At 35.1% G+C, this 14889-nt stretch overlaps 2 protein-coding genes across 3 annotated transcripts in view; both read right to left on the bottom strand.

Annotated features, from left to right (window-relative positions):
* Positions 1-3738: 3738 nt before the first annotated feature.
* Positions 3739-6528, bottom strand: LOAG_04356. Of its 2 annotated transcripts, none has more exons than XM_003139893.2 (7): positions 6380-6528; positions 5817-5966; positions 5347-5469; positions 5020-5223; positions 4418-4658; positions 4094-4297; positions 3739-3903 (listed from the first exon to the last, which is right to left on the bottom strand). In XM_003139893.2, the coding sequence occupies exons 1-7, from the start codon at positions 6515-6517 to the stop codon at positions 3740-3742; spliced, it is 1224 nt and encodes a 407-aa protein (XP_003139941.1). In that variant the 5' UTR covers positions 6518-6528; the 3' UTR covers position 3739. The 2 variants fall into 2 exon arrangements, with proteins under 2 accessions (XP_003139941.1, XP_020306484.1); XM_020446576.1 differs by lacking the exon at positions 6380-6528 and adding an exon at positions 6099-6205.
* Positions 6529-9106: 2578 nt separating this feature from the next.
* The window catches only part of LOAG_04355 (fukutin), a 7296-nt gene continuing 1513 nt past the window's right edge, over positions 9107-14889 (bottom strand). Inside the window, exons 2-8 of the mRNA XM_020446575.1 lie at positions 12438-12609; positions 11898-12099; positions 11539-11744; positions 10930-11165; positions 10448-10584; positions 10046-10261; positions 9107-9782 (exon numbers count right to left, since the gene is read on the bottom strand). Coding sequence (XP_020303105.1) covers positions 9654-9782; positions 10046-10261; positions 10448-10584; positions 10930-11165; positions 11539-11744; positions 11898-12068 — 1095 coding nt within the window. The 5' untranslated portion in view covers positions 12069-12099; positions 12438-12609 and the 3' untranslated portion in view covers positions 9107-9653. The remainder of the gene's footprint in view (positions 9783-10045; positions 10262-10447; positions 10585-10929; positions 11166-11538; positions 11745-11897; positions 12100-12437; positions 12610-14889) is intronic.

Below are 14889 nucleotides of genomic sequence, written 5' to 3'. Positions count from 1 at the left end.
TTTATCTGTCTATACGATATGCATCTTCCAGTTTCATTTATCCTTTGTCTTTCATCCTGAAAAATAGTTTCACTTATAAATAAATGCATGCAAGAATATATGATCCCATGATTCGTTCATCAATTAAATTTCCGTCAATTCTACTCGAAGAATCTGTCATTCTTCATACTACTTTAAACCTGGTTAGAACTAACACCAAACAATGAGATCAATTTTTCGTTATTTTTTTACTCGTCCTTTACCAGTCTAAACATCTTCTGCAATTTAATGAATTTTAAGAATGATGCTTTCCAAAACGGTTAGCACTGAAGTTAACAGTAATATGGCGTATACCTCCTTGTCTCCTTCCTAAGTCGTTAGCAAATTCAAATTTTGGTAATATTGTTTTATACATCCTTTGAAACCGATAAAATAATCATCTGATGTGATGTAATCCGGAATTTGGTATAATTTTTGCAAAAAAGTGAATTTTATTGTGCGCTTGGTGGCGACTATTATAGTCTTCTAGTGACTTCAGAAAAGAAACTTGTCCATCAAGAAAACATCAACGAACGGAATTCAATAACTAAAAGAATTGCACTATTAAAACTATCCGGTTCATAAGCATGCTACCCATATGACATAGGAAATGCTGCAGGACGACTTCCTGTGAAAAGTTTCGAAACATTACAAAAAGACGTTTTTGAATTTCTTCATGTGAAAACAAAGAAGAGTGAAGTGGCAAAGAATAGAACTGTTTTCAAGAAGGATAAGAATAACTTATTTATAATTACAATAAGAAAACTTCACTTCACTAAAATTTTGTCGCATGGACGCGAAAAGTATGGCAATATGAATGAGTGAATACTATTCTTCCTTGACAGTTGACAAATAAGAATGAGGAAAATGATGCAGAGTCCCCAATTTCAGCCATCTAATCAATACGCTCGTGGGACAATTCCACAATTAATTACATTTAGTAGTCTCTTATGGTTCGCTCCTCCTAAGCTACATTTACTGAAAAGAAACCGAGGTTAAATTTAAAAAAAATGAAAAATGAAAATACGAGGATGTGTAGAATGAAATTCTATTCAAGTTAAAATATTACGAAATATTCTCGAGCAAATGCCTGAATTTCCCACAGAGCATAGAAATTTCGAATAAGAATTGAGCTTTTTGAAATATCATCAGTGAGGTGATTGGATCACTTGGGTTGAATACGCATAGACTAAGAGGTGAGTTGTCGGAAGTTCAATGAATGTGTAAAACTACTACAAAAACCTTCAAGGATTCATCACCCATAAAGTTAGTTGGAATAATAACTGAACCAGAAATAAAATGAGTGGAAGTCCAAGAGACAAAGCTCTTGTCTTTGTCATCTGAATGATCGAGTAAACATACAAAGGATGTGAAGGGAGAGAAAGCAGGATGAAGAGATGATGAATAACTTTACGGAAGGAATCAAAAGCAGCATTGAATTTTAAAGACGGAAAGTACGAGGAGAAGTTGGCTAATAAGAAAGTTAGTTGGAATGGGTGACGAGGGGACCTCATTTGAACTAGTGGACAGGGACATGACGAAAGTACAACTGATTATCAAAAGCGGAACGGGAAGTGAAGTGTGTAAGAAGGAAAGATAGATGAAGGACAAGGTGGGAAAGGGATAAATCCATCTCAACTTACCTTGCACCATTCCACTATTGGATTTTCAGCTAAGCAATCTTGGTCTAAAGCATCACTTGGGAGACATGTAACAGGCTTGTATTCTATGTAACTTCAGTAGTAGCGAGGGAAGAGGATCGACTTTAAAACGATGACTACAACAACAGCATCAGCAGCAGCAGCAGCAGCAGCAGCACCCCGTGTAAACAGCACTCGCAGTCGTCCCGAAATGCTTCCATTTCTCTTTCAGCGGAACATTGATGGATGAGTGCGAACAATGACGAATGGTTGTATTGAGTGAGAAAGTTGATCCCTCCATAGAATGTGTTAAAGGCAACACCGCGATCGAATCCACCGCATCACATCATCTGAGATAATGTAATCAAGACGTTATCATATACCACTGGTGCTAGTTAAGCCATGTACCACAGCGGGGAGAGTAGTTCTTTAAAGAGTCACGCTAGCGAATTGAATCGATAAGTGTAACACAAATTCCAAACTCTATTCCCATCCGTTTTGCAAACTTGAACCACTTTTTGATTATCCCACGAAAAGTGAATTTGTCATATCCATGTTCAGGTAAATATTTTTATAGCATTCTTCATGGTCTGAAGCTTCTTTTCATGATTATATCAGCATACTCACTGGACATTCCGCATTTTCTTTTTTTTCTTTGTGGAAGGAGGTTTAATTTACTTTTTATTTCTGTTTTTTGAGTCAAATTAGCGAATCTGAAATGGATTGTTGTTTTAAATAAAGGGTAATGGGTGATCGTTCTTTAACACTTTTTGTGTAGGGAACAGAATGTTTCTGAAATGTTTGGTGACTCCACTTTTCTTCCCAAATCGAAAGAAAAGTAGCTAATCCAATTCAACAAAATAAAAATAAAAAATAAATCAAAACTCCCCAAAACAAATGTGGAATGTCCGATAAGTATACTGACATCAGCACAAAAACTTCAGACTATGTAGAATGCTATCAAAATGTTTACCCAACATAGTAGTTATTTTATGCCTCTGCTTTTCTCATGAATCTTTTTCAACTGGAACGTGCCAGGGGTAAAACATGGAATAGAAATCGTAGAAGGGCAAAACTTGCAAGAGGGACACATATTGACAAAACAGCCATGGCAGGGAGCGTGCATACGAAAACACAGGATATAAGTGGGACCAGCTCAAATCAATAGCCATGCAATGCTTCAAAAAATTAACGAAAATCCTGCAAATGTTGGGAATCACCGTTTCTAGTAATTAAGGACTGTAATCAATCATTTTTTCAATAAGATGCACATAGCCATCAGATTTACAAATGCAAACATCGTTGTAAATAGAATGTTTAATAGAATTAAATAAGCATCAAACTCCAATTCTTAAAAATGCATGTCCAAAGATAAGTTCATTTTCATGTCAACAAATGATCAAACTGAAAGCCCATGGACGTACATGGAATAAAAATTCAAACGGACTTGACCTCCTCAAACAACATCGATTCTATTCCCTTTATTCTAACCTCGTACAGTCTTGAAAAAGCATACCCACGTGATCTCTCCCTTTTGTAATTCATATAATCAATCTTAACAAAATAAGAAAGTCAATTCATCATCTATATAAGTCACCCAGTGAATATTACCCTTTTCATCATCAACATCAGCCATGAAAAATTTATTGAAATTACATATTTTGAATGTTTATGCATATTTACAGAATGAAAAATTGTTAAAGCTATAGTTATAACATTCAGATCCTTTCAGCTCAGAAACTGCGAACGACTTCACTGATTGAATTGCATATGAATATCATTATCAATCAATATAAATGATAACAGCAACGGGGTCCTTCCAGCAACGTACACAAGTCATGATTAGACATCTTAATAACTGCATATGTTAAACAATTGCTCAGATGGGATCAAACCGTCTTCCATAATTTTATCCAAAGTAATACAAGTTTTAAGCATGCCCTAACTGGAACTGATTAGCCACATGCAGTAACACCTCTAAAACAGAAGTAATAATATCTAAAAATGTGAAATGCAAATCGAGATAATGGAATCCTTTCAGAACACCTTGTATGGAAGGAAGAAAAAGGACTGAAGAGAAATCAATTAATTGTTTCAACATAATTTCCCGGAAACAATCCAGTGCATCCATTAAGTACACCCTCGTACCAACCATCTTCATTCTTCCGCAAAACATAAACAATGCAGTTTTCTCTAAGGGTTAATTCGTCCGGTTTTTCTGCTTCATAATCATATAGCGCAACTGCTGAAAATTTATTTCATCACACTGACGCTTATTTAATTCGAGCTTTTTATCTTATCAAAATCTGTTCCTATTAGTACTACATTAAAGTAATTATTTCACTTTAAAGCTGAAAAATGAACAGTTGCCCTCACAATATTCCAGTCCATCGAGCTTTCTCTATCAGAGCTATAAAATGTACGAAACTGCACACCCTTCTCGATGTAAACTTTCGGAATCCAATCATATGAACGATCAAATGGAGATTCCAGCAGAAATGGCGAACGGTCGTTAGTAGATGTGGGATGGTTTTTTGACAATGCTGACTCATAAATTGGTGTCATCGTAGCTTGCATCGGAGGAGGTGGCAGTGGTTCATTGTCCATCATTACAGAAATAGGCGGTGGTGGAAGTCCATCTATAGTAAGAAAACAGAGGAAAATAAAACTTATAAAGCAAAATCAGACGGCAAAATCAATAAACCGACAAGTTATTCTTATTCATTTTTATTCATATTAAATCAACGCCAAAAATATACCTAAACTATTCGCTGATAACCTGTATTGGGCTACCGATGCCAACTGAGGAGGAGGAAGAGGTACTGATTGCTGTGAATCTCTTTTCCTGCTTATAGTACCGTAATTCGATGTATTTGAAATACCGTTGTAGTTCTGGCTTCCGTGTGTAACAGAAGAAAATCTTTGAGGATCTATGATTGGAGTAGTCGCTACTTGCGGCGTACGATAGTGATCTCCACGCGTTGTCGACGAGCGGGAAAGCTGAAATGAATGGTGATGAGCTAACTGCACACCAATCTAGCCAATTCTTACTAATTACATATATCATCCACTCCATTAAATTCAATACAGTGAGACAGATGGAAAACCATTCTGCCGAACATTTATTTGGTACTAAACCTGAAGCAAAATGTCGGAATCGTTTCCAAACACAATGAACAACAAGCATTCAATTCACTAGTGCTGTCTGCTATACAGACTTGTAAAACAAAAAGCTGACCAGATGTGGCGCTTGATGAGAAAAGCGACTGCTCGAATAGCTATTAAGGTATACTTGCTAATCACCTTAACAAAAAAGAAAAATCAAACCTGTTTCCACCTTCTGAAAAATAGAAAAAAATACCGTGGCAGTGATATTTGCTTTAGGGAGCAATTGTTCAAAATTTGGGAAAACTGGGTAATGTGCACTAGTGTTTCCATGAGATGGAGTTGAGGCTACACGTGTAACAAGTGACCGATTCGCTAGCTCGGGAGTTTTAACACCATGTCCCAAATTATCCAGTACCGAATAATCGATTGGAGTACGTTGGTAACGTTGAAGAGGTTCCTTAAGAACAGCATATTTTAGCAAGCATGGGAAAAGAGGAAAAAAAAACTGAAGAAAAGAGGAAAAAAACTGAACAATTCACAACTAATTCACAATAATACTGAAACCTGGATGATTAAATACCTGAACTCCAACAGCAATAACTTTATGTTTCCTCTGAGCACATTTGTTTATTGTTAATAACCCGATTTCACGCCTCGCCACTTTTTCTTTATGAATTGCAATGATTTCTCCTACATTGTGAACCTAAAAAGCTGAATATCGAGTTTGAAACACTATATGTGACAAAAGCAATATTCTTTAGAATTTCAAACTATTTTTAGTGAATTCTAAATAACTATTGCGTTTAATATTTGAATTTTTACTTTATGATCAATAATTACTGTTTAATTCAAATCTAAATGATTGAAGTGGAGAGAATTTGCAAGTGAATGAAGTGACCTTTTCATTTATTTTATCGTATGTCAAAAGGTGTAACGGGATTCTGAAGAGGCCATTTATTGCACACTTGAAAAATGTCAAGCTAAATATTCAGACAGCAATTGAACATAATGGTTTTCTGGACATTTCAGATTATGAGCAAAAAAATGTACCTGCGATGCCATATTACTGATTTTATTAGTCTGCAAATCGAGTGCATGCAGCAGAGCATAAGCTAAGGTATTCACTTGATATGCTACACTAGCGAGACTTTGCACCACATATCGTCTCGTTTCATCAAATGCCGCTTTTTTATCTGGTGCCTGAAAAGAAAACATTGATCTAAGGATTTTTCAGATCACGGTTAAAAGAAGAAATTCTATTTGCGCATAATAGTCGTTAAAATTTCTTTCAAGTTTGCTTACAACTTGAGTACTCGAAAAAAAATAACTGGCCTTTCTGAAAGGCCATTCTGCCCGACACGAAAGCAGCGTAATCCACGACATGCTCATTAGTCTGCGGAAAAAAGTCTTCAAATCATTCCCAACATTCTTTGATAAATGCGATCTTCAAGTCATGTGAATTGTTGAGTGGATTCAAAAGATGCTTTTGACGATCTAATTATTATATATTTTGCTCTGAAGCACTTCGACTTGTCTGAGGGTAAGTTTGCTTAAAGTCGGGACATGGCCAAGATGGAGGATATTAAATGTATTACACATACAAGCAAGCGTACCTGTGCATAACTGGCTTCACAGTAAGCAGCGACCCGTTCTAAATTTGAACAACTGCTTTCCAGATTCGCTCGGCCATCCGGAATCTCGTTTTCAATCAGGCTGCGCAGAGTAACGGCACGTTCAGGATCGTTCATCATTACTGTAAATTTAAATGATAAATGGGATACATTGTTGAAATCACAGAATTAGCATGCAGCGTTAGAATCCAATCACCCATCATCCCACCTGTCCTCTACAGTCATAACTACCTAGCCATTCTGTCCACTCTCTTGCTGCCGGAAGGAAGACTGTTCCCAACATCCGCAAAATACAACCGATTCCCAGGTGCTGTTATTAGTTAGATAGTGCCACAGACATCCCCTCCTCTCCTTTTCTTTCCAACAAAACATTTCGAGAACAGAAAGAGCACATTCTTCGTTCTCCACAAATTCCACTCCAACACTTAATCTCTTACTCTTCCCTCGTTATCTCCCAATCCATCTCTCTCATATGATCATTCATTTACTTTCACTTCCCGTCACATTATGTACCACTATGTTCATATACTTTCTCCATCCCTGACCGAGAAGTGTTTTTCGAATATCAACATTCCCTGGCATCTCTTACGAATCTGTGCTACTTTCTTTCATTCCAGCTCTTGTCACAATAACTGTAATCTCATGGAAAATCCTTAACTCTCTTACCTCCTTTTTTCTTTCTCTCTCTCCTCATGAAACCAGAGGAACTTCGTTTCGAAATGTTTGTTTCCTGCTTGGTTTTGCGATGAGAAAGCGGGAAGAATACAGGATGGAAATGGAGTCGAGCTCGTAGCTTTTAGCTTTTCAATGTGGGTTATATCAAAGGTTTTTTCATGATCAACAGATCTTTCTTAGATTTCACCGAACTGCAACAAATACCTTGATCAATATATGTTGATAAATGACAGTTGTCCATAACATATACAGTTGCATTGCAATCGAATGACTAGTTCGCCATACCTGTTTAACCTTACCTGATAGGAGAAATCATCTGAAAAAATATAGTTTGAATATTCATTGCATTATGAAAACTTTGGGATGATTTTGGATGCTGGAAATGAGCAATGATATTGTTAATGAAAAATGATAAAGAAATAAGAATGCAATGCTTACATTAAGTATAATCTGATATAAGTCAGAGTGATAATCAATCTATCCATGCATTTTCATCACAGTTTCGAAAAGTTTTTGGAAAACTCTAAAAAAATGAGTTCCTTCGGAAAGCAGATTCTTCTTAGATGTTAAAGTCAAAAAAAGTAAACGAACTTGTGAACAACTTGCCGCAAGCAATTATGACTAAATGAGAATTATCCTTGAGCACATCCATTTGCGACTTGATAAGTCATCGAAAAAAAAAACCAACTGTGACACAGGAATAAAAACATGTCGAATAAATCTCTCATTGATTTAGATCCTGCGAAATTTACTCCCTTCACGGATGACAAAACAGAAATAACACTCCATAGTAACTATACAACATAATTACCTATAAAGAAGTGATTTTTAAAATTTACAGAAACTGACCAAATCCTCAACCAATCCTTCAGGTAGCTAGTTCTCAGTCAATGATGATTCATTCAATTTTTTTTACTTGTGACGCAGGAGGCACACTTTTGCAGCATTTCTTGTAATGTAGTATTTCTTATCCTTCCTTGTCCTCTCTTCCTCCTGCCCACAAGATGTGTTTAAGACCATCGCGGAGAAAATAGCCAACCATGAAAGTTAAAGTACTTCATGGAGCTCTGCTAAGATCTGAACTTCGAGTTCCGTTTCCTCGCAACTTTACACCTGCGACTCGTTTGAAATGTCAATTTATCAGTCTCTATGTTCATCCTTTATTTCCTTCCGACTTTTCCATTTTCTTACAATTTGTTACGCTCATTTCAATGATCCATTGATTAAGTTCATAAATGTCTGTTCATGTCGAGGGAAGTGTATCAGTTTTCCACAATTTTTAACTTTTAGTCGTACTACGTCCTTTTCCATTTCGCTACATAATTTCACACCTTTCTTTTCGACTAAAAGTTATTCATCTTATCCCCACTCAGCAAAATGCTCGTTCTTTTGAATTATAAGCAACAAAACCTCACTGGAAGTAGAAATTATGAGCGAAATTTCATAGATGTAGTAATTCAAACAGTCGACATCATTTTTAAGGGAGAATGAAACTTTCGGATGCTTATTTTTCGAAATATTCTGGGCTGCTTACACCTATAAAACAAGTATTAAAAAAATTTCTTGAGGATTTTCATAAATTTTGAATTGCAATATACTGTCGTCTTTTGCATTTTAAAATGTTTAGAAAGAAATTAGATGAAAATTTTGATAAACTCCTTGAAGGTAAAATACAAATTTGATATTCTACACATAATGCACGGTAATATAAATGAAAATGAGAATTTTTATATAGTAGAATGCATGTAATCGATATTTTTTCATGGATCCGTGACATAAACCTGATGGATAACCGGACCTGATACCTGTATCAATAGCCTAGTTTTTACACAACAGTGCGTGGGATCAATCTGAATATAGTGTCTAGAAGCTAGAAGTTCACTCATCCAAAAGTACTGTTAGAGAGAATAGTGAAGCTAAACTTGTGGGCGGAAATCGCGCTGAGCATTCTATATGCGATGACATTTTACAAATTTCGGGATTGAAAGGACTGTGTGCAAAGACGGCATCAATATTGATTGTAACATGGTGCGTAAACATTTCTATAATTTTCTTTTAATTTTTAAATAACTGTTAATTTCTCGCTCATTTCAATCTTTCACATTGTTCAATACTTCAACATCGCGCAGAACATTAAAAAACTTCTCTGTAAGTGACAGAAATACATTTAGGAAGAAGCTAATTTAATAGAGAAAGAATCTGATGAAATTTACTTCATTGGGAGGATTGATTGTTATTTCAAGCCAAGCTAGAACTAAGCAACTTATGGAACTCTCTTCTACTAGTACACAAGAATTAATGGTAGGGTATCATAAGATTTGCAACGATATGTGATATTCATCCATTAAGTTCAAAAGAAATTGAACTGTATTCAAAACCATAATCAACACAACATAAAATTTGTAATAATTTGTATTGTTAACAAAAAAACTTATTATATTTTGCATAACATAGTTGAATTATTCCTCCAGTCTTGAATTTTGTCACCACTAATAGTGTAGCAATATTATCATACAAATGTAATTGGGAGACTATTTGTTGGAATTCTGTTGGAGACTATTTGTTGGAATTCTGTTGGAACTCAGAATACCTTGTAAGTATCATTCCATTCAGTCTCACTCCAGTAGCCAGCTTCATGGACATTTTTATGTGATTCATACCAAGTGAAATTCGCTGTTGGATGAGGTACTCGCCAGTTACCGTAATCCGCCTGAAGTTAGTGGAATCTTTTATATTTGATTATATTTATATTATAGTCAGATACGCTTCACTTAGCTCATGGGTCAAAAAAAGGCTGTGAAAATTGAAAAATGAGGATGAGAAACGTTTGACCTAACTTCAAAATCACCTAGTGTCGGAGCAAAACGTGAACCTGGGCGATTTTTCAAAAGCGAATTGATGATAACCCTTGCACCTTATAATTTGCTTTCTCCCTGACCCAGCTTGCACCTGATTAAAAATTACAGAACATACCTTTAGTACTTCTTCAACATTGCAAGGCACATGAAATAATCTTCCCAGTAAAGCTCCTGTACAAATCTGTGAAATGGGTGGATAAATCCAGCGAAATTTCTTCCTTTTACTGACTATCATTCCACCTACCCAAGCGGAATCCTTGTTTTCGTACAGGAAGAATAAATCTATTTTGATGTTTGCCGAATAAACGCTTAGTTCTAATGAGTCGTTAACCTAAACAGAATTTTAATTTTCATTTTTGGCGAACGTATGACTGCAACTAAATAAAACGAATAAAATTTTAGTTCCACTGATTAATTAATTAACAAGTAATTAACGGATTAAATAATTATTGGTAATCGATATCTTCTCCGTTATGATAAGTCACAGTTTTGTTTAATTATGCAAAACAGAGCAAACTTTTCCGAGGATCCAAAAAAGTTTGAAATCTTCCGACTTCTCCATATTTTTCAACATCCTTAGATCTAGAGAGGTAATTTTCATCGCCATATCAACATCCGTAGTATCTCTGATAAAGGAACATTCCCTGTACCAACCTAATAAAATTATCTGTACTAAACTGAATAAATCCTTCCTCGTTTATTCTGTCTCACTAATTTTCTCTTCGTTGGAACAAATAAGCTGCCATAGCAGTAGAATTCTTTCAAAATGATAATGGAAGTATGATTATTGTTCTTAGCTTGCTATTTGCTAGCAGTGGCTTTTCTACTTAAAAGAGGAAACGAAGTAAAGAGCCATACAGCTCGATTATGCAAGAAAATTTCATCCCTACTTTCATTAATAATTGAATTTAAATGCGGCAACGCTTACGTCAATGGAAACAAAGAGAAAGTGAAATTCAATACAATCTCAAGAACATTTGTAAATGAATTTAAAAAGACCAAGAAGAGTGCCGCCGAAAAGAAACGGCGTTGATGCGTACGATTCCAGAAAGTCCCGAAATCCAGCCATATTGTTGACATAATCATCAGGAATCACTGATTTATTCCAACTACTCGAAACATTCAACTTGATGCAATCGAGGAACCTTCCATTGCTCCATTTCCGGAAGAATTCTTCCTTGTTTGCTGGTACCCACGTTTCTCGTTCGAATACATGCTTCTTAACTGCGTATAGACTAAAAAGAACTTGTTCAGTTCGTAATCTTTCAAAATTATAAAGATTATTCACTTTAACCATACGTAGTTGCCAGTTGAGGCATAGATGCGTTGCCAATATGCCTCATGAATTACCGCTTGCACAGTTTAATCCTTCATTTGTTGTTGGTGGTTTTTCCTTAGTATACCGTAGTGATTTACATAAGTTCTTCTGTCTTCCAAAGAAACTATAACAATGTTCTTCTCTTTTTCATTAATTTTTCTGCATCCATTATTAATTCTAAGATATTTCATAACATCTGCACAGATTGTACTTGATATATAAGAAATTTATTTAAACCGGACAGCTTTTAATTCCCTGAAAGGATATAAAATACGACTTCTAAACTGTACCCGTAAGCAGCTCGCAGATCTTCATCTCGCACAAATTTTACATAATCTTCATTTGACGAATTTACCATTCGATAAAGAATAATGTTTCCGATTGCTACCGGGTTTTCTAAATTATCATATGTCCCAAAGACATATTTATCGGGAATGATATCACAAAGCCAAAATAAATGGTCGAGTTGCTTCAAATACTCCAGTTCTTTTTTTTCCTAAAGGAAGCGAGTGTGAGGCCCTGCTGTTGACAGGTCTGCTTATTTCATATGACATTTTACAAAATAAACGAAAGAATTTCAGCAGCTGGATGAACATTATCCCTACCTACGAAGAAAACACGAAATATATGAAATGCAAAAAAATCATACCAAGCGAAAATTGCCGTCGGTGATATCAGAATGATAATCCGTTACAGCAGTATATTTGATCAAGTCCTTTATATTGCTCTTAATATATTGAGTGTAATAAATTATCCCTGTCAGGACAGTTATTGCAACAAAAAAGCGCAAGCAAAGATGTCTAATCTTCAGTAATACCATTGTCCGTCATAATGTGCACAATAAAACAGTCCTGAAAATGGAAGATGCCGGGGATGGTTGTCTAACATCATGAAGAAAGTCATAAACACCGTGTTCTTCACCAGGCTGTTAAAAACACAACGTGATTTTACGTCTTACCACGAAAATATTTGACTTGTTAAACGTTAACGTAAGTGATCTTCTTCCAAAAGTTTTGCAAAAGATTGGTCAATTGGTCACCTTTGACGACATCTGTTAGTTACTCTCTCCATTAGATAACCTTACAATTAAAGTCACTGTTAAAGAAAATGAAGATCTTTTAGCGGATTTGGCTTATTATCAAATAGTTTGTGATTATCTAACGGTCTTTCGAACATTTCTTTGTCTTGCCTGGGTTTCATGATTGCAGTTCACCGTTTCCTGTCATTTGTTTGCATTACTCCAAACATTTCTCTGTGAAGACAGGTCTGACGACAATAGCGCAGCACTCCACTATTCGTCATAAGTGAACGGATTATTCTGTTGGAATAATTAAATCCAGATAGACTTAAAGCCAACAGCACTGTAATATTTACCTTTTCTTTCTGTAACTTTTACTGTTAAGAGTGACAGATAACAGTGTTACAGGGAATTTTTCCTGCAAAAGTATTATTATATGCTTCTTGTAGGTCTGTATGAATCTTTCCTTCTCTTTTTTCCACTATTTTTCATTCATTTTAGAGGGTAAGATGAGTATTGTCTAATCATTCATATCAGAGTCAGGTGCTCATCAGTATATACCATATTTTTATGCACTGGAACCAAAGATAATCTAATTGTGTGACTCGCAATCAACGAAGTACCTTCTATCCTCCAATAGAAATTTGTTCACGAATGGAGTAAACCACTGACAGACAGGTTGTACAGAATGATTAGGTAGTCTAACAAGATCAAGAAAATGTGATGTTATATTATGGTATTATGAAGCTTGGCATTCTGGTGAAAAAGCAGAAGTTGAAATTCCAAAAATGTCGGCAGAAATCAATGAAGAATACAAAGCATATTCTCCACGACAGAGGAACTCTCAGTTAATGTCAGTTTAAAGACTCGATTAATGTACTCTCGTGAAGAAATAACAGTGTTGCTTAGTAACGAATAGAAAACGATTTAAAGTAAATACATATAAGCAACAAAATGTAAGACGAAATGCTGAGACAAGCTGTACTTGGTTATTAATAAGGTAAAGTTTATTGACAAAAGGTGAAACACCGATTACGCTAGAAACAAAAAGAACTGAATCTGGTAAATAGAATAAGGTTATGCGACAGGATAAAAATAATAGTGTCGGTAGATAGACGATAATTGGTGAAGATACTGAGTGATAAGTGGTTACTCCAAGCAGTCTGTAATATTTATCCGATACTTCAGAAAAATAGATAAGAGCAGCATTCAGTGGAAAACAGTTTATAGTAGGAATCTAACAGAATGTCATAAAGTTGGGATTATTTATATTCAGCTATCTATTTCAGGCACAGAGAGAAATTATTCTCATTTTCTTTTTTTTTTTCTAGATGTTTAAAAGTCATTCGAATGCAACAGCGTAAAATGAGCCTAAACAAGAGTTTAGTGCTAATTTGCTAATGTTTTGCGATATATTTTTTCATCTCTTTTGAATAACATATTAGTTTTTTTTTNTTTTTTTTTTTTTTTAATTTTAACAGATTATTTTCCGTTTTCGACTGCGATCAATCGCACTAAAACTAAAATTGGTGAGGAATATACAGCGATATTACAAAACAGTTATGATTCATTCTCGAAACTACCGACTGCAGTCGTAAGATATCAAAAATTCCGAAAATCTTATTTTAAGAGTGCTCAGTGAGCTGTCAAAAAATGAATATGTTCAGATGCTTTAATTTAATTCAGTAGTCTATTTCTCATGTAAATCTAAATCCTCCCAGTTTTAAGCGACATTTGGGTAGAGGATCCAGAAATATGTGCCGAGTATTTAAGTGAAGCGTGAAGCAAAATTACGATATCCTATTCTAATTTCTTGGGAAATCTTTTCGAAACATTAAAGAATTTAATTAAAAGCCAAATGAGCGACGACCACTCACTATGATGCAAATCACAACTTGACATTTATTTGCATTAATAAAGCATCCTCCAAATATTTCGTTTCATTACTTCTTTCCAGCACTTCATATATCTAAAAAATAAGGTTGAACGACAAAAAATGTAGATTGTATCTCTTTTCACCTTAAAATTTCACTCTGTTTACTTGAAAAAAGTCCTTTTAGAATTTTGGACTGATAAGATTAAGGATAATCAGAAGAACGACTATCCAAAAGAAAAAAAATGGATTTTGTCAGTGTAGTTTTTCTTTTGGTGAAGTAATTTATTATAGTTTTGTAATTGATTGAATGTTCAAAGTTCGTTCTGCAGAAAATCCTAGAAGTCAGGAAAAAAGATCGTAGAATACCATGCGTAAACTAGTCAGAATTACATGTAATCCTGGTGACCTTAAAACCTATGTTTAATTCCAGAACTATAATGGATTCAGTGGGGAAAATGTGGATGATAAGTGAAACCTTGTCAAATCAGAAGTCGCTTTGCATGAAACACTGTGTTTTAATTTTCAATTCATCCACTACAATGCTTGAAAGGAGCATGTTCTGATCGAAGCTTTTTTAAAACAAAAGTAAAGCAAAAGAGGATTGAATGAATTTGTCGAGGATTTAAGCAAAGCTTAATATTATTGTCACCATCAGGGACTTCTGATTGCAGCAAACAGCAAAAGTAATAAAAGCGATCTAAGGAAAGGAAGATATAATCTTCAGCAGGAGGTGGTTTTGCACATGGA

This window comes from Loa loa (genome assembly GCF_000183805.2).
Source record: "Loa loa unplaced genomic scaffold supercont3.55, whole genome shotgun sequence".
Classification (NCBI taxonomy): Eukaryota; Metazoa; Nematoda; class Chromadorea; order Rhabditida; family Onchocercidae; genus Loa; species Loa loa.
This window is presented reverse-complemented; position numbering and strand designations above follow the sequence as displayed.

Excerpts from the sequence above, each read along its gene's own strand:
- LOAG_04356 (XM_003139893.2), bottom strand. The coding sequence starts at position 6,517 with ATGATGAACGATCCTGAACGTGCCGTTACTCTGCGCAGCCTGATTGAA. Across the intron at positions 5,224-5,346 it reads TTATTGCTGTTGGAGTTCAG|GAACCTCTTCAACGTTACCA; the intron begins GTATTTAATCAT and ends GCTGTTCTTAAG. Across the intron at positions 3,904-4,093 it reads GAAAGTTTACATCGAGAAGG|CAGTTGCGCTATATGATTAT; the intron begins GTGTGCAGTTTC and ends ATAAATTTTCAG.